Genomic DNA, 22,359 nt, shown 5'->3' with positions numbered 1-22,359 from the left:
CAAAGAGGAAGGGATCTCTAAAGGAACAAATGTTTATTAAGCACCTACTGCATGTCAGGTACTATGCTAGGTGTTTTATATAAAATATTTTATTTAATCTTGTTATGAATGCTGCAAAATAGGTCATTTTTAGGTTTATAGTTTCTATAAGCCTAGAAAACTAATGCTTATACCAAGGTTGAGAAATTTACCCAGTAGCTTACATATAGTAAGGGGCATGATCAGGATGTATCATATAGAGGTTTTATTCCAGAGCCCACAATAGATCTTTTAGTACCAGGCTGTAGCTCTGACCCATCTGTATATTCATGTGGATAGAATATTCTTGTCTTTCTTATATGAAACTATTTCACAGAGCCATTTTCTTAGAAAAGAAGTAAAATTTTAAAAACTTTTTATTTTAGCTATTTTCCATTTCTCAATTTATTTTCTATGTGAAGTATACATTTTTATATAAAATGATTTAAGTAGTAGCAGACATTGAACCAAAATGAGTTTAATATAGGTGATTTTTCATTTTAGGTAAAAGCCTTTATGTTATTAAACAAAACTACTGTACTTAGCACATATACAATGTACCTCTTCAATTTTCTAGTTTTCTTAAAGGTAACAAGAGACATCTGTGTTCTAAATATCGAGATAGCCATTATTTAACTTATTTTAGGCATTTCGAGCATCTGCTATGTCTTAGGTACTATGTGTTAGGTTTCTATGTAGACATACAAGATAGATAACGTTTCTGCTCTTCAGAAATTTGTCTGAAATATGTCTATATCTGTCATACAGATATAAGTTCAGTACATTGGAAATGGTAATAGAGACCTTGTTGATTTTAGAACCCCCCCCTATATTCCTGTTTCAGGTTCACAAGATCTATCTTTTAGCATCAGAGTCCCTGACTTTATTTGTTCTCACATCTCGATTACTGAATTACTTCCCTAGTTAACACCTTAACTCTGTTTTGAGATCTGGAGAACTAGAACTATGCTTTCTGATTTGTAGGCAACGACACTCCTGAATGCTGGTAAGATCAGTTAATGTTTCAGACAAGTATTGGAATGTCCATTTGTACTCAGCAAGTATTTGCTGAGCGCCTTCTCTATAGTTCAAGCATTATGCTGCTCTAGGAACATCAGTCAACAGTACAGACATGAAGCCTTTAGGAAGCTTACATAATCTAGTAGACATTCTAAAATGGTCTTTAGATTTTTGCTCTGAGATCATCTGTCCCTGTCTCCTGGATTAGAAGTAGCCTTCTCATTTCTTAGGTAATGGCCTGGCAGCATCCATATCTAGCCTTATCAGGATTAAATAAGCCTATTTGGCTTCTAATTTGATGTTTCTCCGTAGGTACAGATAAATCTTTTCTTTCCTATTAGCAGTACATTTTTATTTTCTTGATTTAAACCATACCTAAATCTTACTTCATAATTTTGTTGGATTTAAAATAGGATAGGTGCTCCAACAAGGCTGTAAAGAAGATAAATAGCGTTTTGAAAATAGATTTCTTGTTATTCGTCACCATGAAATTAAAATAGGCTCAGAGAGAAAAAAAGAATACATCATTGTGGTGGGTGGTTATATTTAATCTAAAAATACAAGTGATTATATGTTCATTAAATTTTTGTGGGCTGGAGAAGGAGGGTTTTATCTTTACTTTAGATTAACATTTCCGAAAGTGTATTTCACGAGAATGTTCGTTTCATAGGGGAAAAACAAAAGTGGGAAAAAAGAAACAGAATTTTGTGGTCATATAAGTTTAGAAAATCATGGTTTTCTGCATAATTTCTCAGGGTCTTTAGGGTTTTAGGTTATTGTAGTAATTTATATATTAAGTCATAAAGGTCTGAACTATGACAATTGCAGAGACAGTTTAGATGAATGGTTATTTAGGGAGTTATTAAAGGTTGGAATCAGTATGGCTTAGACATTTAATTGGTGTGAGAGTAAGGCCAAGGAATAAGTGAATAGTCATCTGCAGGTTTCCCATTTGGCCAACTGGGTAAATAATGGTGCCATTATTGGAGAGACTGCAGGAGAAACAGGTTTGAAAGGAAGATGATGAGATCCATTTAGATAAGATTGAACTAGTAATTTATGAGACATTCAAGTGGGCATGTCCAGGAGATAACTGGGTAGGTCTTTGTCTTATGAAAATATTTTTTAAATTTTGGAGTCTTCAGAGTACTTGTGAAACTTAAAACCACAAGAGTGAAAGTCATTCCAGTGGAGTGTGTAAATTAAGAAAATGGCTAAGGATGATACACTGATAAACACCAACTTTGAGATGAGTGATAGAGGAACTCAAGCAGAAAGAACAATAATGGGAAGAATTTTATTTTAATGCTGTGGGAAAGAGGATGCTTTGTTCCCACCAAGTTGAATATAGAAAAACAAATATCTACAAACTATGGGGATTGCATCTTGCTTTCACTTATTTATTGCTAAGTCATGCCTAACAGTACTAAGTTTCTCAAGTCTATAATTGGCAGGAAGAATTTTCTAAACCTGGTAGAGGTGATGATAGTACTGCCTTAGGACTTCTGTATTATTTTAGGGATGGGATTTTATTCTAACTCATATTCTTACAAAAACTGAAAAGAGAATTTTTTCTTTTCCTACAACTGTTCTTGGATACTAAAATAAGTATTAAAAATGGGGAAGTGTTATTTCAAATCACCTTATAGTCAGGAAAAAATTCCAGAAAATTCTGACTTGAAAGAAGACAACTTTACATAGCAAAGTAGATGACTCAGACCTATTGATTGGAACTCATCAATAATGAACTAGAATGGGAAGGAAAAACTACTTCTTCAGACCAGTGTTATGGAAAAGATCTTTTAAAATACAGCAATATTTTGAATGTGAGCCAAAAAGAACTAAGTCTAGCAAGCATTTCAAGATAATATTAGTGATGAATTGAGTTGGACAACAAAGTATTGATATTTCTACTTTGAAATTTCACATTTCACCTTTGGTGTCTCCACATAGTTGTACATCTCATAAGTCATGAAAGCGCAACCTTTAAGCACTCAAGTGCCTCTAATATACTACAGTATTATCCATTGCAGCTTGAGAAATAACTGTTTCAACTAATCTAGAGTTGCTTATACTGACTTTTAAGTGTTAACTGTTTTGGTAAGATTATGATATGTGATGTTAATATACATCTACATCTTTGCAGTTATTACTTTAGTTCTAGTAAAATCATATTCAGCAGAGTTGGACTAGTAGAATGAGCCTCTTGGTTGTTCATTCCTGCAGCATTTTTAATAAACATACATATCCTCAAACATTTTTAGGAAGAATTACAATATTTTAAAAGTATTTGCAAGGTTGTTTGGCACAATGTCTCTCTTTACAGGATAATTAGCTTTAATGTTAATAAAGAAGATACATTCATGTATCTGTATATATAACACTGCTATTAACCTTTCTTTTGAAACTTTCTCATGTAACTGCAATTACTTGATCATATTATGCCTTTATAGAAATGTGCTATAGATTCAAACATATGCCTTTGTCTTTTAAAGTCTATATTGTATATTAAGAAACATGCAGCAGAGTGAATTCATATTGATAAGTACTATCTTTTCAAAGCATTGGTAACTTCTAATGACATTTGGCAATATATATGTAGATGTGCATAAAAATATAAATTCTTGCCGTCTGACATGGGTTTTTCTGGCTTTCTGTGCCTTAATCATTCAGTGTTTTACTCTTGGTCACCTAAACTTTCACCAATTGCATTTTGAGTTTTTTTCCCAGTTGTGTTTTAACCAGTTTTTTTTTCTTTTTCTTTTTCTTTTTTTTCCATATTTCTATCATTCTGGCGTAGGGCACTTCTGATCTGCAATTGTTCTGTAATGTCTTAGAAAATTTTAAGTGATATCAAAAGCATGATATATGTATTTGTTTTATTTAAGATACAGTTAGGTATTTTTAAATCAAAATCAATTGCCTAGAGTTTTAAAATGTTTAAAAAAAAAAAAAAAAAGTAAACCAACATGCTGTGTGTAAACCTATTCTGTACTTACCTTACACACTGAATGTGTCCAGTCTTACTTCAATGCAACTCTAAGAGTTTCCGGAAGTGTAAATGTTAAGAAAAATGTTTAACTTTGTTGCACAGAAGTATTTGCAGATCAGCATTGCTGACTACCAAAAAACATATAGTAACATACAACGTCATCTGATTTTTAGTGGTGCTTCCATGTTGCTGCAGTTAAATTCTGTGCATCAAAATAATTGGCCTTTGTGTACTAGATGTGATTCAATTACATCTTGTTTTTATTGAAAATGTGCAAACTGAGTGAATCCTAATTTTTCCATATATTTTTATAGCCGTGGCTCTGATAACATCTCATTTGGCATCTTTTTTCTGTGTATTAGTCAGTTAGGAAAAAATTGCATCTTTAAGATGAAACCTTAAGTTCCAGTTTTTATGCAGAATGATTTAACTACCATAATTTCTTAATATTCATTTGTGGCAAAGATCACTTAATTTTCCCAGAGCTTTACTTCTCGGAAATATATTTTTTTCTCATCTAACCTTGGCTTTTTCTTCAGCACAGTAATTACACATTTTAAGAAAAATCCCCAGTTGAGACACACATAGTTAAATCTCACTCGTGATGAAACATTTTAAAGAGCTTATTAAAATGTTTCTCAATATTCATATTTATGACATAATCACTATGTGATAATAGGAGAAATTATGAGTTTCACTAGTACCTCTTAACATGAACAAATTTATTAGAAGAGTTATCAGAAACTTTGATATTCTACTTAGTCCTACTCAGTATCCTTAGAAAACTATACTTTTAGAAATGTACACATTCATTTGCTATAGAATTATCTTAATTAGAAATTAAAAGTGAAACTATTTCTTTCCTGTGGCTCTAAATGAAAAATAAAACCCTTTGGGTTTTGGGTTTTTATTACTTTTTTGATATGTGTTTGACATATCTATGTTTGTTTTTAGAAAACATACTCTTGTTTGTAGAAAAATATATAGGCATCATGACATTTGTTAAATATTTAAACCATATTCCTTCAACATCCTAACAAAGGGATCTATTCACTAACGTTTCTGTACGTTGATTTATAACATTATTCTAGACAATGCATTTTAAATTAAGTTTTGTAAAAAAAAAAAAAAAAATCCTAAGTTTTCTCTTTTTAAGAATATTTGCTTGGGCTTCATCTAATTTTTACCTTATCCCCTAAAATTATGTCACCTGAACACATCCATTACATTTCTTACCTAGACTGAATAAAGCAGAAGTACCCAGATTATTAATATTTTTATTTATTTAAACGAGAGTATGCCATAGATTTTATTTTTAAATAGAACTATTCCTTGTCAGACAGCTAGAACATTGGATAATAACCCCCTGAATTCTACTAAAACTATGGAAAACATTCACCAGTTTGCTTGCAAATCAACTCTGCTGCATGCGTTCACAAGTTTCATAAAGATTGCATGCTTTCTGTTTTCAATACAAATTGTATTTTTTTTTCACACCCATCCTTGCTTTTTATTTTTTAATTTTTGTTTCCCTTTTCTTGGTTGGATGCCTTTGTGTGTTTATTCCAAATCCCTGTCCAGTCCTGGAGTTTGAACTACGGAAAGCCAAGGAGACCATTCAGGCCCTCCGAGCCAACCTGACAAAGGCCGCAGGTGGTGTACATAAAACTTTTTTGAGACTTTTCAACTTTGACAATGTAGAAGTAGCAGAGATATTTTAAAATGTAAAATAGTAAAATAATATTTATGGTTTTTTCCACCAGAACATGAAGTTCCTTTACAGGAACGAAAAAATTACAAATCAAGTCCTGAAATTCAGGTGAGTGATGGAACACAAATGTAAAATTATCTTCCACATAAAATGGTAACATAAATATTGAAGGAGGAAAACTTATGATTTCCTGTTTGCCTCTTATTTTGCTTCCAGGAGCCAATCAAACCTCTTGAAAAGAGAGCTCTAAACTTCTTAGTCAATGAATTTTTATTGAAGAATAACTACAAGCTTACATCAATAACCTTTTCAGATGAAAACGATGATCAGGTAAAGTTACTTTTTATTTTTACAATAATTTTTTTTTTTACACTTATAATTCACTTTCTCTTGGACATAGTTTCTTTTTTTTTTTTTTTTTTTTTTTTTTTTTGTAAGTTATTATATAGTAAAATTCTACAAGGCTAGTTACCAGAAACAGCAGTCTCTTGCCTACCTAGTCTATTAATTCTATTAGCTTACAGATTTTATTCTTTCCCTGTTGCTTTCTACATAAAGACTTTTCATTCTTTCTAGATTCCTTTTTACCACTCCTCAGGGACTATATGGTCCACTCATTTTTGCATATATTCATAAAGTATGCTTTTTAAAGACATATACTTGATAGTATAGGTTATTGTATACTTATAAATCCAGTTTAACTATAAACCTCCTCAATTGCACTGTAACAATTAAGATGTTAGATAAATATATGACAGTATTTAAGAGAGTATATGGTAAATGAGAGTGAGAAAATCAGCTGTGTCTCTCTGAATAGGGGCCAATTTTAGAACTTTATTATTATTATTTTCCTGATAAAATCTTTTAAGCAAAAATGATGTCTTATTTTAGTGTCATCTCTCAAATGGAATATTTTGACTTCTTAGTGCTAATGGATCGGTCTGAATCTTGTACCTTAAAAAAGTAAATGCCAGCAAATTTATTATGTAGGAATCTGAAGGCCATGATTTTAAATCAAGATTATTCTATTGGTTCATAAAATCTCCTATAGATCCTTTAGCAAAAATAGAAATTTTCTTAGTAAGATAGTTCAGTTCTCTCCTCAGTTATTAGAATATATTTGGCAAAATTAAATGCAATAAGTATCTAGTTATTTTTTATTCAATGGTAGCATCACTGAACATGTGCTATGTAAGAGACATTAAACTAATATTTAACTAACATGAGTATTATGCAATGCTATACTATGGTTATAGTTTGGGTTAATCGTGTTTTTTAAATGATCGACTAAACAGCAAATAGGAAAGATTTTGAATATGTGAGAAACATTGAGAGGTCAAAAAGAACACAGAAAAGGAGGAAAAGAGGAGCCAAAAATAGATGGAATACATAGAAAATAGATAATAAAATGGTTAGATTAAAACCTAGCTCTATCAGTATTCACTGTAAATGTAAATGATTAGTCCTTCTCGAATAAAAATCAGAAATTAGAGATGTCAACAATGCTCTCTCAATAATTAATAGAACGAGTCAACAGAAAATCATTTAGGATGTAGAAGACTTGTGCTACGTTATCAACCAATTGGCCATAATTACAATTTATAAAATACTTCATCCTTCAACAGTGAATACATACTCTTTTTAAATTCAAATCGTTCACTTACAAAGGTAGACCATATTATGGGTTATAAAACAAGTCTTAAGATGGTGAAATTAAACTAGCAATTAGTAACAAAGTCATTTCCAAATAACGCGTGAGTTAAAAAAGAAATTAAAAGGGAAATCATAAAGTGTTTTGAACTGAGTGAAGATGAAAACAAAACATATCAAAATTTGTGGGATATAACTAAAATAGCACTTAGAGGGAAATTCATAGCACTAAATGTCTATACAAGAAAAGAAAACATTTCAAATCAGTGAAATCAAGTTCTGCCTTAAGAAACTAAAAAAAGAAAACCAAGTGAAACCCAAAGTAAGTAGAAGAAAGGAAATAATAAAGATGATAGCACAAGTCGATACAGGCAGCAGAAAACAATAGAGAAAAATTAACAAACAAGTAGTCCTTTGAGAAGATCAATAAAATTGATAAACCTCTTGCCTAACTGATTAAGAAAAAAAGAGAAGATACAAATTACCAAAATCAACAATGAGCAAGGTTACATCACTACAGATTTTACTTATATTAAAAGAATAATAAAAGAATGTTATGAACAACTTTTCTTGTAAGAAGACAACTGCCAAAACACACTCAAGAAGAAATAGATTATTTGAAGGGCTTTATATTTATTAAAGAAATAAAATCTGTAGTTAAAAATAATCCTGCAAAGAAAACTCCAGGTCTGGATGGCTTCACTTGCGAATTTGACCAAACATTGAAGGAAGAAGTAATACAAACTCTTCTAGAAATTAAAGGTAAGGGAATATCTCCTGAATCATTCAATGAGACCAGCATACTTCTGATATCAAAACCAGAGAAAGACCCTGCAAACAAATAAAATTACAGACTCATTTCCTTTATGAATATAGATATAGAAATTATGCATAACATTTTAGCAAATCAAATTAAACAAAATGTTAAAAGGACAATTCATTATGACCAAATGAGGTTTATCCCAGGAATATAAGGTTGAGTTCATATCCAAAAATCAGTCATCATAATTCATCATATTAAAAAGAAAATAATATAATCATCTGATAAGATGCAGAAAAGGCATTTGACTCAATCCAATATCCATTCTCTTTTAAAACTTTAAAGAAATTAGAAATAGAGGGACATTTCCCCAACTGATAGAGGACGTTTATAGAAAGCCTATCACTAATATCATTCTTTTTTTTCTTTTTTTTTTTAATTATTATTATACTTTAAGTTCTAGGGTAGATGTGCACAACGTGCAGGTTTGATACATAGGTAAACATGTGCCATGTTGGTTTGCTGCACCCATCACCTCGTCATTTACATTAGGCATTTCTCCTAATGCTATCCCTCCCTCAGCTCCTCATGCCCTGACAGGCCCTAGTGTGTGATATTCCCTGCCATGTGTCCAAGTGATCTCATTGTTCAATTCCCACCTATGAATGAAAACATGCGGTGCTTGGTTTTCTGTGCTTGTGATAGTTTGCTGAGAATGATGATTTCCAGCTTTATCCATGTCCCTGCAAAGGACATGAACTCATCCTTGTTTTGACTGCATAGTATCCCACACTAACATCATTCTTAATGTTGAAAGATGAAGACAAAAACAAGAACATTTATTCTCACTACTTCTATTCAGCATCATACTGAAGATTCTAGCTAGTGCAATAAGGCAAGAAAAAGTAATTCAAGCACACATTTTGGAAAGGAAGAAATAACAATCCTTATTCACCAATGACATAATCGTGTGTATAGAAAATCCGATAGACTCTCCAAAAAAGGTACAAAAACTAAGTGATTTTAGCAAGGTTGTAGGAAACAAGGTAAGTATACAAAAACCTATCGTATGTTATGTTAGCAACAACCAATTGGAAATCAAATTTTTTTAAATATCATGTTCAATAGTATTAAAAAATAGGAAATAACTTAGGAATAAATCTGACAGACAGCTTCTACACTGAAAACTACTTAACATGCTAAGATAAACTAAAGAGACTTAAATGAAGAGAGATTGTGCTCATGGACCAGAAAACCCAACATTGTCAAGGTAACAATTTTGATTTGTATTTTCAGTGAAATCTGAATCTCACTTTTCACTGGCATTTTTGTGGAAAGTAATGAATTTTTTCTAAAATTCATATGAAAAGGAAACAGCGAAACAACTTTAATAAAGGAAAACAAATTTGGAAGACCTAAACTACCTAGCTTCAAGTCTTAAAAGATATTATAGTAAAGACAGTGTCATACTGGTATATAGACAAATAAATTGATGAAACAGAATAGAGTCCAGAGATGGACTTACACATAGATGATCTGTTGAATTCTGACAAAATGCAAAATACCTTCCATGTGGAAAGGGTAGTCTTTTTTTTAACAAATGGTAATGGAACCATTTGCCCAAAAAAAATAAACATCAAACCCTACCATATATAAAAATTAACTCAAAATGGAGCATATACTTAAATATAGATCCTAAAAAGCTGTAAGGCTTCTAGAGGAAAACAGGGGAAAAAAATCACTGCAGGCTTGGAAGATAGGTAAAAGATTTATTAGATATGACACAAAAAGCATGATGTTCTCTGTCAGATTTGCTCTCATCAAAATTAATAACTTCTGCTCTTTGGAAGCCACTTTTAAGTGAATGAGAAGACCGAGAGGGTGAAAATATTGCAAGTAACATATCTGATAAAGGAGTTATATCCAAAATGTATAAAGTACTCTCTAAACTTAATAACAGGAAATTAATCCATTTTTTAAAAGAATGGACAAAAAATTTAAACAGGTGCTTCACCAAGGAAGTTATATAGATGGAAAATAAGCACGTGAAAAAGATTCTCAACATTTGTATTCATTAGAGAAATGCAAATTCAATCACACTGAGATACCACAACACATTAATTGGAATGTTTAGCTAAGACTGTATGAAGTTTTGGCAAGGATAATGGAGCCACTAGAAATTATTTCTAGTTCTAAGCTCAAGGTAGATACGTCTTAAATTTTGGATGAATGATAGATAAATGGACATTTGAATTATGTGTGATGTTCATTTAATAAGTTTTTTCTTTTTTTTAAGCTAAAAGTTGTTTAGTTCTTGTTGTGGGCCAAGCACTGTGTTAAGGCTTTTATATACATTTAATTTATCCTTACAAAAACGCTAAGAGGTAATAAATATTTTACCCATTTTACAGATGACCAGTTTAAGCCTCCCTCAAATTAATTTGTGACAGTGATAGTGGAGAAAGATACAAATTTCATACTTCATGTGGTTTTCTCTAAAGCCCCCCACTTGCAATACTCATATCTGCCTCAGGTTTAGTCCTCAATAATAGCTATCTCATTATTCAAATAAACCATCAAAGGAATAAGAATATCACATTTAGAATGTTCAAATTAGTATGTCAATTTCTCATGGAGGTTCTCATAGGTTATAATATGTCAAATTAGTACTAAATTCTGATATAGTGGAGGAAGATAGAATGGTGAGACAATGTGTTTATATGCAGTTGATTACTCAGCAACTTTATAAAGCTCTTCTGAAGATCTTTGCCTATAGAATGCTTAAGTTGCTATGCTTTTTTCTACTTTTAATAAAACTGTGTTAGAGTTAATAAAACTGTTGAACTTGTTTTAATACACAACAAATTGAAGAGTAGCTATTTGGATTCTGAAAATTGCCAGAAGCATTTTTAATAATATGAATTATATTCAAACATTTATAGCAAGAAGACATGCAGATTAAATTGTTTCCTTGCCCACTAGAGATTACACTAATGTATTAAGTTGGAGTAATAAAGGAAGAACAAAATTGATTTCTTTGAGTTTACTTATAACCTATAAATAATAGGTACAATTTATGTACTGAGACTTCCTTAATCTAGACATGTTTTATGATGTCATGCAAATATTTGAGCATGTTTTATGAGCTTAAAGTTAATATAAAACAAAGTAAAAGGAGTTTATATTTTTAAGAGATATAATAAAAAATTGTGTAACATTTTGATACCTAAGACAATTAAACCTATTTATATAGAAGCTGAGGAAACTTACAAGAATAATATTGGATAGTGGAAAGTATAAAATAAATTTAAGAATGTTATTTACTAACTTGGAACATACACTTTGATATTATAACAAAATTATGATTATATTGGGTTTTCAATATATTCACAGAGGCTGACTGTGGTGGCTCACACCTGTAATCTCAACACTTTGGGAGGCCAAGGTGGGAGGATTGCTTAAAGCAAGGTGTTTGAGACCATCCTGGGCAACAAAGCAAGACCCCATCTCTACAAAAAAAAATGTTTCTTAATTGGTTCGGCATGGTGGCGGGTGTTTGTAGTTTCAGCTACTTGGGAGGCTGAGGTGGGAGGCTCACTTGAGCCCAGGAGTTTGAGGCTACAGTGAGCTGTCTATGATTGTGCCACTGTACTCCAGCCTGCATGACACAGCAGGACCTTGTCTAAAAAAACAAAACAAAAACAAGGTATTAGCAATAATAATATGAATTTCAAAACTGCAAGATAAAATTTCCTCGAAGATTTTTTTATGTTATCATTTTTTATCTTTTAGGATTTTGAATTATGGGATGATGTAGGATTAAACATTCCAAAACCTCCAGACTTATTGCAACTCTACCGAGATTTTGGAAATCATCAAGTGACTGGAAAAGATCTTGTAGATGTGGCCAGTGGAGTAGAAGAAGATGAATTAGAGGCCCTTACACCAATTATAAGCAACCTTCCTCCAACTCTTGAAACTCCCCAGCCTGCAGAGGTGAGAGATAGCAACTAATTAGTCAAGTCCACAAAAAGTATTTAAACTATGTAAAAGCATACAGTGAGATCTTGAGTTTCTGTTTTTCTCCTGTTTTGATTTTAGAACTCCATGTTAGTACAGAAATTAGAAGATAAAATTAGTTTGTTAAATAGTGAGAAGTGGTCATTGATGGAGCAAATCAGAAGACTTAAAAGGTGAGTACTTGATCATCATTCCTAAAAATCCTCTTAAGGTGTTTAAAGGTATTGGCAAGTTATGCAAATATAGGAAACAATATTCCAGTTGTAAGGCATAATGGCTTCACATTTTAATACTTCTGAAAGAAAGTTTTATAATTGTTTAATATATTTAAAATAGTAATAGGTATTTTTTCCCAAAACAAGTTACTAAATCAATATGGTGATCTTACAATCAATTGTGTCTTGACACTAAGAAATAAGATATTTTGATTTCTCCTTCATTAGTTGTACGTATTTCCCATTCATTATTCCGTTTAGTTCTTATAATAATTCTGTGGGTTTGAGGGAGTTATTCCCAGTTTGCAAATGAATAAAAGAAATTTAAGTGCCAATCACAAGCAGGGTTTTTAAGGACATTTTTATGCTTCATTCTTAAGTTTATAGCTACATTTTTAGGTATATGAAGCATCAGTGAATATTGCATAAAAAAGATTTATCACTCGCCAACCATTTGCTACTAATACTTTTAAATATACTTTTAAAACATTAAACCCATTATGAGTTTTATGCTAGTTTTCAAAAATACAGTTGTCCTCTGGTGATTTCTCTTAATTTCTCTTTCTACAGTGAAATGGACTTCCTCAAAAATGAACACTTTGCCATCCCAGCAGTTTGTGACTCTGTTCAGCCTTCTTTGGATCAGTTGCCCCACAAAGACTCTGAGGACAGTGGACAGCATCCAGATGTAAATAGTTCAGACAAGGGGAAAAACACAGACATCCATCTTTCAATATCAGATGAAACTGATTCCACTATTCCTAAAGAGAATTCCCCAAATTCATTCCCCAGGAGAGAAAGAGAAGGAATGCCACCTTCTTCTCCATCAAGTAAAAACACAGTTCATTTTGATAAACCCAATAGGTTAGTATGCCTCCTATATTTTGAAATGCATCTTTTAGCTATTTAGTGTGTGTCAAATGGGAAGAGCTACTGTTTTTATTTAAACTGCTTTTTGTAGATCAAATATATGAATTTTTATATTTAACATGAACTTAACACATAGCAAAGTAGTTGTCACAAAAAAGTCACAAAATTATTAGTTACTAAATTAAATTAAATCAAAAAGTAATTACCCATGAATGGTCTAGGTTCTATCTTAGCTAAGTACTTAAACCCATAACTAATATGTTATTACTGTGTGCTACAAACACCCAGTGCTTTTTTCTGTATCCTTTAGTCATTATCAGACTCAGAGGAATATTTTGGTGCTGCATAGTTGCCTATGTTAAAGAAGGAATAATTTTTGCTCCTAGTTTTTTGTTTTTTTTTTTTTTTTTTTTTTTTTTTGGTCTGTGTCTGCCTCCATTACAAATATTACATCATTAGTATTCTTTTAATTCATATGTTTAATTTATATTGGGTTACAGAATTCACAGATGACAAAAACCATGGTCCCTGTACTTTGTGATTATGTTTCTTAGTGGAGGGGACAAAATATAATTTTAAAACTCTTAGATTATAATTAAAAAATACTTTTAAGAAAGGAATATTACTGAGCTCTTTTTATATGTTACACAGAATTCTCAATGCTTTATGTATATTAACTCATTTAAGTCTTATGGTGCATTTTCAGCCACAAGGTCATACTTCATTTCCTATTAAATAGGGAGATGTTATGCCTACTATGAGCGTGTAATAGAAAAGCACAACTAATTTGCTTCAGACTTATAGGTCCTCATTATTACTAAGAAGTATTGGATTTTTATTTAAGTAAAGCTTTTCACTCATGAACCACAACTTTTTCTGTGTATAGTAGGGGTGTGTGTGTGTGCGTGTCTGTCTGTCTGTCTGTCTGTCTGTGTTGGTCACAGAATTGAAACAGACATGGCCAAACCTCAAACTTTATAGTACGAGAGAGACAGACAAGCGATAACAGTAAGGTATGAAAAGTAGTATAACAAAATAAGTTCAGCTTGCTTTGGGAACATGTAATCAAGGCACTAACCTAGTCTTCAGAGCAGGAAGGTTTCATAGAAGTGTCATCCAAGATTTGAAAACTATGTAAGAGTTAACAAGCAAAGAGGTAAAAGAAAGAGTGTTCCCACGTGCACAAACAAAACAGTGCTTTAGGGGAACAAAGAAGGATTTAGTAAGGCTTAAGCAAATAATGCTAGTGAAAGGAAGGATAGAAGACAAAGTTGGAGAAATAAGCAAAGTCTAAGAAGTCATGTAAGCTTGCATTAATTCATTCTAGAGGTTGGGACATGATGGTATCTAAGCTTTAGAAAGGGTCCTCTGAGCTAGAGGTAATTGGAAGGTAGCAAGACTGGGAGCAAGGAAACTATACGGGTGTATGTTGGAAGAACCCAAGTAAGAAATGATGGAGGCCTGTTCTATATTGAAACATTGGTAATGGGAAGGGAAAGAAGTATATGGATCTGCAAGATTATTAGAATCTGCAAGATTATTAGAAGTTGAAAGACTGAATGGATTTGGGATAAAAATAAAGGGAAGGAAGCCAGGGACGATGGCATTTGCCTCTAATCCCAGCTACTTAGGAGGCTGAGATGGAAGAATCGCTTGAGCCCAGGAGTTCTAGACAGCATGGGCAATACAGCAAGACCCCGTCTCAAAAAAAAGGATCAAGCCTGATTTGAGGTTTCTGACTTGGGCAAGTGGAAGGATTATGGTCCCCCTCTGAGGGAATATGAGAGGAGCATAAAACAGCAAAAGGCTCAAGCTTTGGTACAGTACTCTATAATCATAGAAATTACTGAGCGCCACTTTGTGGTGTATTACTAAATAAGCTTTATTATCTAATTATTGGTGTTAGCCTTTTCTTTGCAGATTTAACACATAAAGTACAACTCATAGTCATAATTTCATGAATAATACTACATAGAGACTAGTAGTGTTTTAGAAATATAATGTTTTAACCTCCTTTATTAAACATAAATAGGCTAATATTTTCAACTGCAAACAGAAACTTTCTTTAAAACGTATCATGAATATTGAATGAGCTGCGCCTCCATTTATCTTTAGACTTATTGTATGTGGTTTTCTAATATTCAGATTTATCATTAGCTATATATATCTGCAAAACTTTAATTCCTCTCAGCAATATACCAGGTCAACCTTTGTATCCACTTACCTTTCTGTTTATCTTTTTGGGACCATGGAGAATTGGGGTTGGAGAAAGTCCTTATTTCCGATTTTCAAATCAGTTCTATAGTCATTGATCTACTATACCACTTTAGGTTTGATCCACTAACTGTAACTGCCATTTTTTCACATAACATCAAATTACTGCAAGAACACCAGTTACTATTGATTTTTTTTCTCCTAAGTGACCTATATAAGTAAGTTTCTCCAGTGAAGTGTTCTTCAAGTCACTGATGGCTCAGAAATCTGATTAGCATTTGTGGGGTAGGATTAATGCTGGAATGGAAGTTATAATATGTAACTTAAATTTCTCCTTAAATGTCAATGGTAATTATTTGATATTGTCTCTTTTTCATACAACATTTTCTTCTAGGAAATTGTCTCCTGCATTCCATCAAGCACTACTCTCTTTTTGTCGAATGTCAGCAGATAGTCGTTTAGGATACGAGGTAAATTATACCACCTATTTCCACAACTTTTTAAAAACATTCTACTGTTTTTCTTCTTTTTAGTTTCTCTTCTACAGAAGCATCTGTGATAAGGCTATATTTCAAATGAAATCCATTATTTAAAAGAATGCCGTAAGATATAGTTCCTAACATTTTTAACTTTTAAGTAAAGTAGTTGATTATTTCTGTTTTTTCTATTAACATTGAAGTGACCTTTTATAAACTCTGTTTGTAGTAGTATGTCTAATGATAGCATCTCTTAGATATAATTCAGAAAACCAACTTAAGTGTACACTGTTTATATATTAATTGTCTATTTAAATTACTCCATTATTTTCATTTCATTAGGAGTGGTTATGTCCAATAGTTGAGTTTATTAGCTTGCATATTAGTTTTTCTCAACTATTTTGTATTTATTTTTGCAGATTGGTCTTGAGGGGATATTTTATTATTATTGTTTTTTCTTACCTCTGTACTCACTCCTCCTTTTCTAGCTGTTTTGTGTTTCATTTCACTTGACTTCCCATGGGCTTGTGTTCCACAATGCTATTGAGAATATCACAGAGCTAGTTAGAGGATGGTTTGGATGCACTCTGGCAATCCTCATTGTAAGACTGGATCACCTTCCGTAGCCTATGCCTTGTATTTCCAAGTTCTTTGTACAGATTATCACTATCGCTAATGGTTGTAGCTTTGTGAGCATCTCTTCATGGACAAAAAGAAACATTGAGGCTGCCCTACTCCTGTGCTATCCCCCCTACTTGTTCCCAGAAATGAAGCCCATTAGGTCTTCTTGGCTTCACCCTTGATTTTAATGGTATTTTAAATCTGTTTCTAGCCCAAAGAAATATTGATGTTGATTGGAGCACTGTTGCTGTTGTTGTTGTTATTATAAGTTAAAATATTGGAATGTGTGTTTAGAGCAGAGGTGTCAGGACCTAACAAATGAACTTTTCTATATTATTATGCACAGAAGTTCTCCACTATCATCGTTTATTATTTGGTTTTCTAGGTGTCTCGTATTGCAGATAGTGAAAAAAGCGTTATGTTAATGCTGGGACGCTGCCTGCCACACATTGTTCCCAATGTGCTATTGGCAAAGAGGGAGGTAAGACACATAAAAGTATTTTCGTCCCAGTAATCCCATCATGTTGTCCATTTTTTGTCATTTTGAAGTTGAGTGTTATATTTTTATTTTCTTAAAGTCTATTACTTGCAATCATATTCTTACTTTTGTGCATGCATCTCTGCTCCTAGAGAATGGTTTTACACCTCTGTCAGGTGAGTTCAGTAAAACTGCATGGTATTCATGTTTTTCCAATTTTGCTTAAAGCATTGTTAGCTTCTGCAGCACTAACTATTACTGTAGGTCCATTTATGTGCCATGAACACTGTCTGGTTTTTACATTACCAGTTAACTAATTATCTGTGCTCTTGGTATGATATGCTTTATTTGTCTACAGAAACGGACACTCTTTGTACTGAAAATTAACAGGGATGAATAATATAACACTAGTCATAAATGTACTTACAGTTGCTGATTATAAATGTGTTATTATGCTCATTTGGCAATAAATCACATTTCTCTTACGATAGGATAGTTGTCATATTGACTACAACAACTTTTTAAAGTACCTTTTTTATTTTTCTTACAGTTAACCAGTTATTGACAGATGCTTTAAGTATCCAAAATACATTTGCAAATATATTTGAGTCCACATAGCCTATGTTATGATCCATAAACACTATAGGAAGTTATCTTTATGGTTGTATTTATAAATTATTATTAAATATAGTTATATTTAGTCAATAAAAGATTAATGGGAAGTTATCTATAATCTCATTTAAATGACAGTGGATGATTTATTTGCAGATAATTTAAATTATTTTATTGAAAGGCCGGGCGCGGTGGCTCAAGCCTGTAATCCCAGCACTTTGGGAGGCCGAGACGGGCGGATCACAAGGTCAAGAGATCGAGACCATCCTGGCTAACACGGTGAAACCCCGTCTCTACTAAAAAATACAAAAAACTAGCCGGGCGCGGTGGCAGGCGCCTGTAGTCCCAACTACTCGGGAGGCTGAGGCAGGAGAATGGCGTAAACCCGGGAGGCGGAGCTTGCAGTGAGCTGAGATCCGGCCACTGCACTCCAGCCTGGGCGACACAGCGAGACTCCGTCTCAAAAAAAAAAAAAAAAAAAAATTATTTTATTGAATTCTGTTTTTGAGATAAAATTTTTGATCAAAAAAATTTTATAAAGAATAGATGAAGAATATTTTAGAGTGTATCATGTAACTTTCTATTGTCATTTTCTTAATATTTACCACTGATTTTACTCATAGTTTCTGGGACCTACAGTACATATAGGTACATAATGCATTGGCAAAACCCATTTAAAGCTTATTTTCAATTATCCATTTAGCACAAGAAATTAGTACTGATCCTCAAGAAAACATGTAGAGCTTTAAAATTTTTTATCCCCATAGGTATTTTTAATAAAAACAATTAAAAAGATTATTTTCCTACTGATGGCTTTATTTTTACCTAATTATTTTAAAATAGTCATAAGATATTAATAAGTATGGAAAGTCTTATATGTCTTGAAGGATCAGTGTCCAATTTCAGATTGTTTTGCAGTTCTGCCTGGCAGAATGGTGTTTGAGCTTCTTTTCCTTTTTTAGCTTGTAACATAATCCATGTAATGTGTTAACGTTTGCATCCCTTTTACTGTATTTCCTTAATATCATCTTTAGAGTATTACAGAAATCTAATTATTATGAAATTCAGTTTTAGCTTTTTTATTTTAATTTGTCATATTATCATAAAAGACTACCACTAAAATCTGATTGTACTGCATGAAATATTTATAAATTTGCATCATCAGTAATCAGATACGTTATACATACAGATTATATACATATATGCACACATAGAACTAATTTGTGGTATGATGTTTACTTTTCTGGCTGATTTTAAATTTTTTATAATTAAAAGTATATAATTTCATGAAAAACTGATCATCTATCTTTGTTCATTTAATTATTTGTATGTTTTATCAGAAAAGTTGCCATTTATAATAAAATGAAATTGTATTTCCTCAAAATTAAATTGATAAATAATGAAACATGTCTTAGAGTATTTAAAATCAACCCCTAGGCATAAAAGAACAAAACATTTTTTCATTACATCTCTTGATATTGAATTACTTTTTGATATTTCACCCCTATTTCTTCTTATAAATCTAAATATCTCTCTCTATGGGGAGACAGAGTTGTTGTTTTTTCATTTTGTTTTGTTTTTTGGGGTTTTTTTATTTGAGGCAGGCTCTCGCGCTGTCACTCAGGCTGGAGTACAGTGGCACAGTCATGGTTCACTATAGCCTCAAACTCCGGGTCTTAAACATTAAATCTACATTTTTATAAAACTCCTGCGATTGAAGGATTAATATTTTGACTTCTTATTTCTCATATTTGGTATACCCCTGTCAGCAAAAGCCTTTTTGTTGGTATTTAAATAAAATTTAAATGTTCTTTAGTAAACTGAACATAGTAATATCTTGGCTGATTAAATAAAGCATTAGAAACAGGGTTTAATGTTTTGATTAATATGTTTACATGGTTTAACTTTTTTTAATGTAAAAAAATGTACAATGAAAATTCCTTTTTTCCTGTCCTTGAGCTTCTGTCCCATATGCAGTCAATTTTGCTAGCTTCTAGCAAATGGTCAAGTCGTTTGACCATTTTTGAATTTGATTGTTTTTCTTCATGTTTTTGAGTTCAGGGTTTTTTATATATTCTGGTTAGTAAACCCTTATCATATATATGATTCGCAAATATTTTCTTTCATCCTGTAGGTTTTCTTTTTACACTCTTGACCATATCCTTTGATGGGCAAGTGTTTTCCATTTTTATGAAATCTGATTTATCCATTTTTTTTCTCATGTTGTTTGTGCCTTAAGTATCAATTTTAAGAAACCATTGCCAAATCAATCAGTGTTATAGAAGATATATATATGTATATGAATATATATAAGAGCTAAAGCTATAAAATAATTACAAGAAAACATTTTTTATATATATTTAGGTCAATGATTCATTTTGAGTTAATTTTTATATATGGAGTGAAACAGGGTCTAACTTTATTCTTTTCATATGGCTATCCAGTTATCCAGAAACATTTGTTCAAGATAAAAAATTTCCTCTTTTGAAGAGTCTTGCTACTTTTGTCAAAAATCAGTTGGGCCTAGATTCTTCGGGTTTATTTCTGGACTTTCAGTTCTGTTCCATTGGTCTGTATGTCTAGCCATATGCCACTACCACACTGTTTTGATAACTGTTGTTTGTAGTCAGTTTTGAAATTGGGACATATGAGTCCTCTAACTGCACTTCACTATTGTCTGCTCAGGGTCCCTTGCAGTTCCATATGAATTTGATGCTCAGCTTTTCACTTCTGCAGAACAGGTCACTGAAATCTTTATAGAGATTACATTAAATTTATAGATCTCTTTGGGAGTATTGTCATCCTAACAACATTAAGTTTTCCAGTTCACGGACGTGGAATGTCTTTTTGTTTTTAGATCTTTAATTTCTTTCAGTAATATTTTGTAGTTTTCAGTGTACAGTTCTTTCACTTCTTTGGCTAAATTTATTCCTAGGTATTTTGTTCTCTTGGATATTGTAAATGGAATTGTTCTTTTAATTTTCTTTTCAAAAAAGGAAAGATTTATCCTGATTTATCAAAACAACACTGGTCATTGTGTGTTGATCTTAAATCTTGCAACTTTGCTGCATTTGCTTATTAACTCTAATCATTTTTTATGGGTTCTATGATATTTTCTACATATATAGAATCGTGTCATCTGCACCTAGAGAGATAGTTTTGCTTCTTCTTTACCATTTAGATGGCTTTTATTTTTTCCTGTTGCTTAGTTGCTCTAGCTAGAACTTCCAGTACAATTTGGATGGTAATGTTTTGAGAAAGCAGATACCCTTGCCTTGTTTCTGATCTTACAGGAAAGCTTCAATCTTTCACCATTGACTATGATGTTTGCTATAGAATTTTTATAAATGCCCTTTGTCGTATTAAGGAAGTTTCCTTTTATCCCTAGTTTGCTAAATGTTCTTATCATAAAATGGCATTGAATTTGCCACATGCTTTTTCTGCACCTGTTAAGATGATAATGTGATTTTCCCCCTTCGTTCTACTGTGATATGCCTGCGTTATTAATACATTGCCTAATTTTATGTTAATCCACCCTCGCATTCATGAGATACATCCCATTTGGTGTTGGTTTATAAACCTTCTAATGTGCTTTTGGATCTGTTGTTAGTATTTTGTTGAGTATTTTTGTGTCTATATTAATAAGGGATACTGTTCTGTGGTTGTTTTCTTATTTTGTGTTTTGGTATTTGGTATTGGTTTTGGTATTGGGCTAAAGCTGGCTTGATGGGTATAGGAACTCTTCAGTCTGTTTCCTTGTTATATGCCTGTTGGGATTTTCTACTTACTGAATCAGTTTGGTGATTTCTGTGATTCTAGGAATTAGTTCATTTCATCTTGATTATCTGATTTGTTGATGAGCAGTTGTTCATAGTATTAACTTATTTCTTTTAATTTCTGTAACGTCGGTACTAACATCCCTGCTTTCATTTCTGATCCTAGTTATTTGCATCCTCTCTCTTTTTCAGTCAGTCTAGCTAAACGTTTGTCAATTTTGTTTCTCTTTTCAAGAACCAACTTTTGATTTTGTTAATTCTCTTCATTGTTTTTCTAGTCGATGTTTCGTTTATCTCTGCTCTAATCTTTATTATTTCTTTCCTTCTGCTGGCCTTGGGTTTAGTTTGATCTTTCTGTAGTTCCATAAGACATTGAATTACTGACTTGAGATCTTTTTAAATACAGGTATTTATAGCTATAAATTTCCCTCTGAGTACTGCTTTTGCTATATCTCATTAGTTTTGGTATATTGTTTTCATTTTCATTCATCTCAATGTTTTCTCGTTTACTTCATGATTTCTTCCTTGACCTATTGCTTATTTAAGAGCATGTTGTTTAATAGCCACATATTCATGGATGTTCCATTTTTCTTATGTTACTGATTCTTAATTTCATTCAATTATAGTCAGAGAAATACTTTATATGTTTTTGATCTTTTAAACTTACTAAGAATTACCTTTGCCTAACTTATGGTCTGTCCTGGAGAATGTTCTGTGTGCATTTGAGAAGAATATATATTCTGCTGATGTTGAGTGGAGTGTTCTGTATAATTTTATTAGATTTAGTTGTTTTATAAAGTTTGGGTTCTCTATTTCCTTATTGACCTTCTGTCTAGAATTTCTGTGCAGTATGAAAGTAGGGTATTGAAGACTCCAACTATTATTGTAGAACTGTCTTATATTCTTTCAGAGATACTTTGTGCATG

The 22,359-nt window shown here is 32.1% G+C and overlaps 1 protein-coding gene across 18 annotated transcripts in view; it reads left to right on the top strand.

Moving 5' to 3' along the window:
* The window catches only part of RELCH (RAB11 binding and LisH domain, coiled-coil and HEAT repeat containing), a 121,741-nt gene that overhangs the window by 29,258 nt on the left and 70,124 nt on the right, over window positions 1-22,359 (top strand). For 8 of the 18 annotated variants that reach the window (XR_012427216.1, XR_012427219.1, XM_074022680.1 and 5 more), the window contains exons 3-11: window positions 5,612-5,683; window positions 5,794-5,849; window positions 5,958-6,071; window positions 11,944-12,147; window positions 12,253-12,344; window positions 12,957-13,250; window positions 15,865-15,940; window positions 16,953-17,048; window positions 17,198-17,221. Coding sequence is in view for 12 of the 18 variants with exons in the window: in XM_074022680.1 (XP_073878781.1) it covers window positions 5,612-5,683; window positions 5,794-5,849; window positions 5,958-6,071; window positions 11,944-12,147; window positions 12,253-12,344; window positions 12,957-13,250; window positions 15,865-15,940; window positions 16,953-17,048; window positions 17,198-17,221 (1,028 nt within the window). In the remaining 6 variants the exon portion in view is untranslated. The remainder of the gene's footprint in view (window positions 1-5,611; window positions 5,684-5,793; window positions 5,850-5,957; window positions 6,072-11,943; window positions 12,148-12,252; window positions 12,345-12,956; window positions 13,251-15,864; window positions 15,941-16,952; window positions 17,049-17,197; window positions 17,222-22,359) is intronic. The other 10 variants (XR_012427218.1, XR_012427217.1, XR_010582812.2 and 7 more) reach the window with 3 other exon arrangements.

The sequence above is a fragment of the Macaca fascicularis genome, chromosome 18 (assembly GCF_037993035.2).
Source record: "Macaca fascicularis isolate 582-1 chromosome 18, T2T-MFA8v1.1".
Classification (NCBI taxonomy): domain Eukaryota; kingdom Metazoa; phylum Chordata; class Mammalia; order Primates; family Cercopithecidae; genus Macaca; species Macaca fascicularis.
The sequence above is the reverse complement of the archived record's forward strand: the minus strand, read 5'-3'. Positions and strand labels throughout refer to the sequence as shown.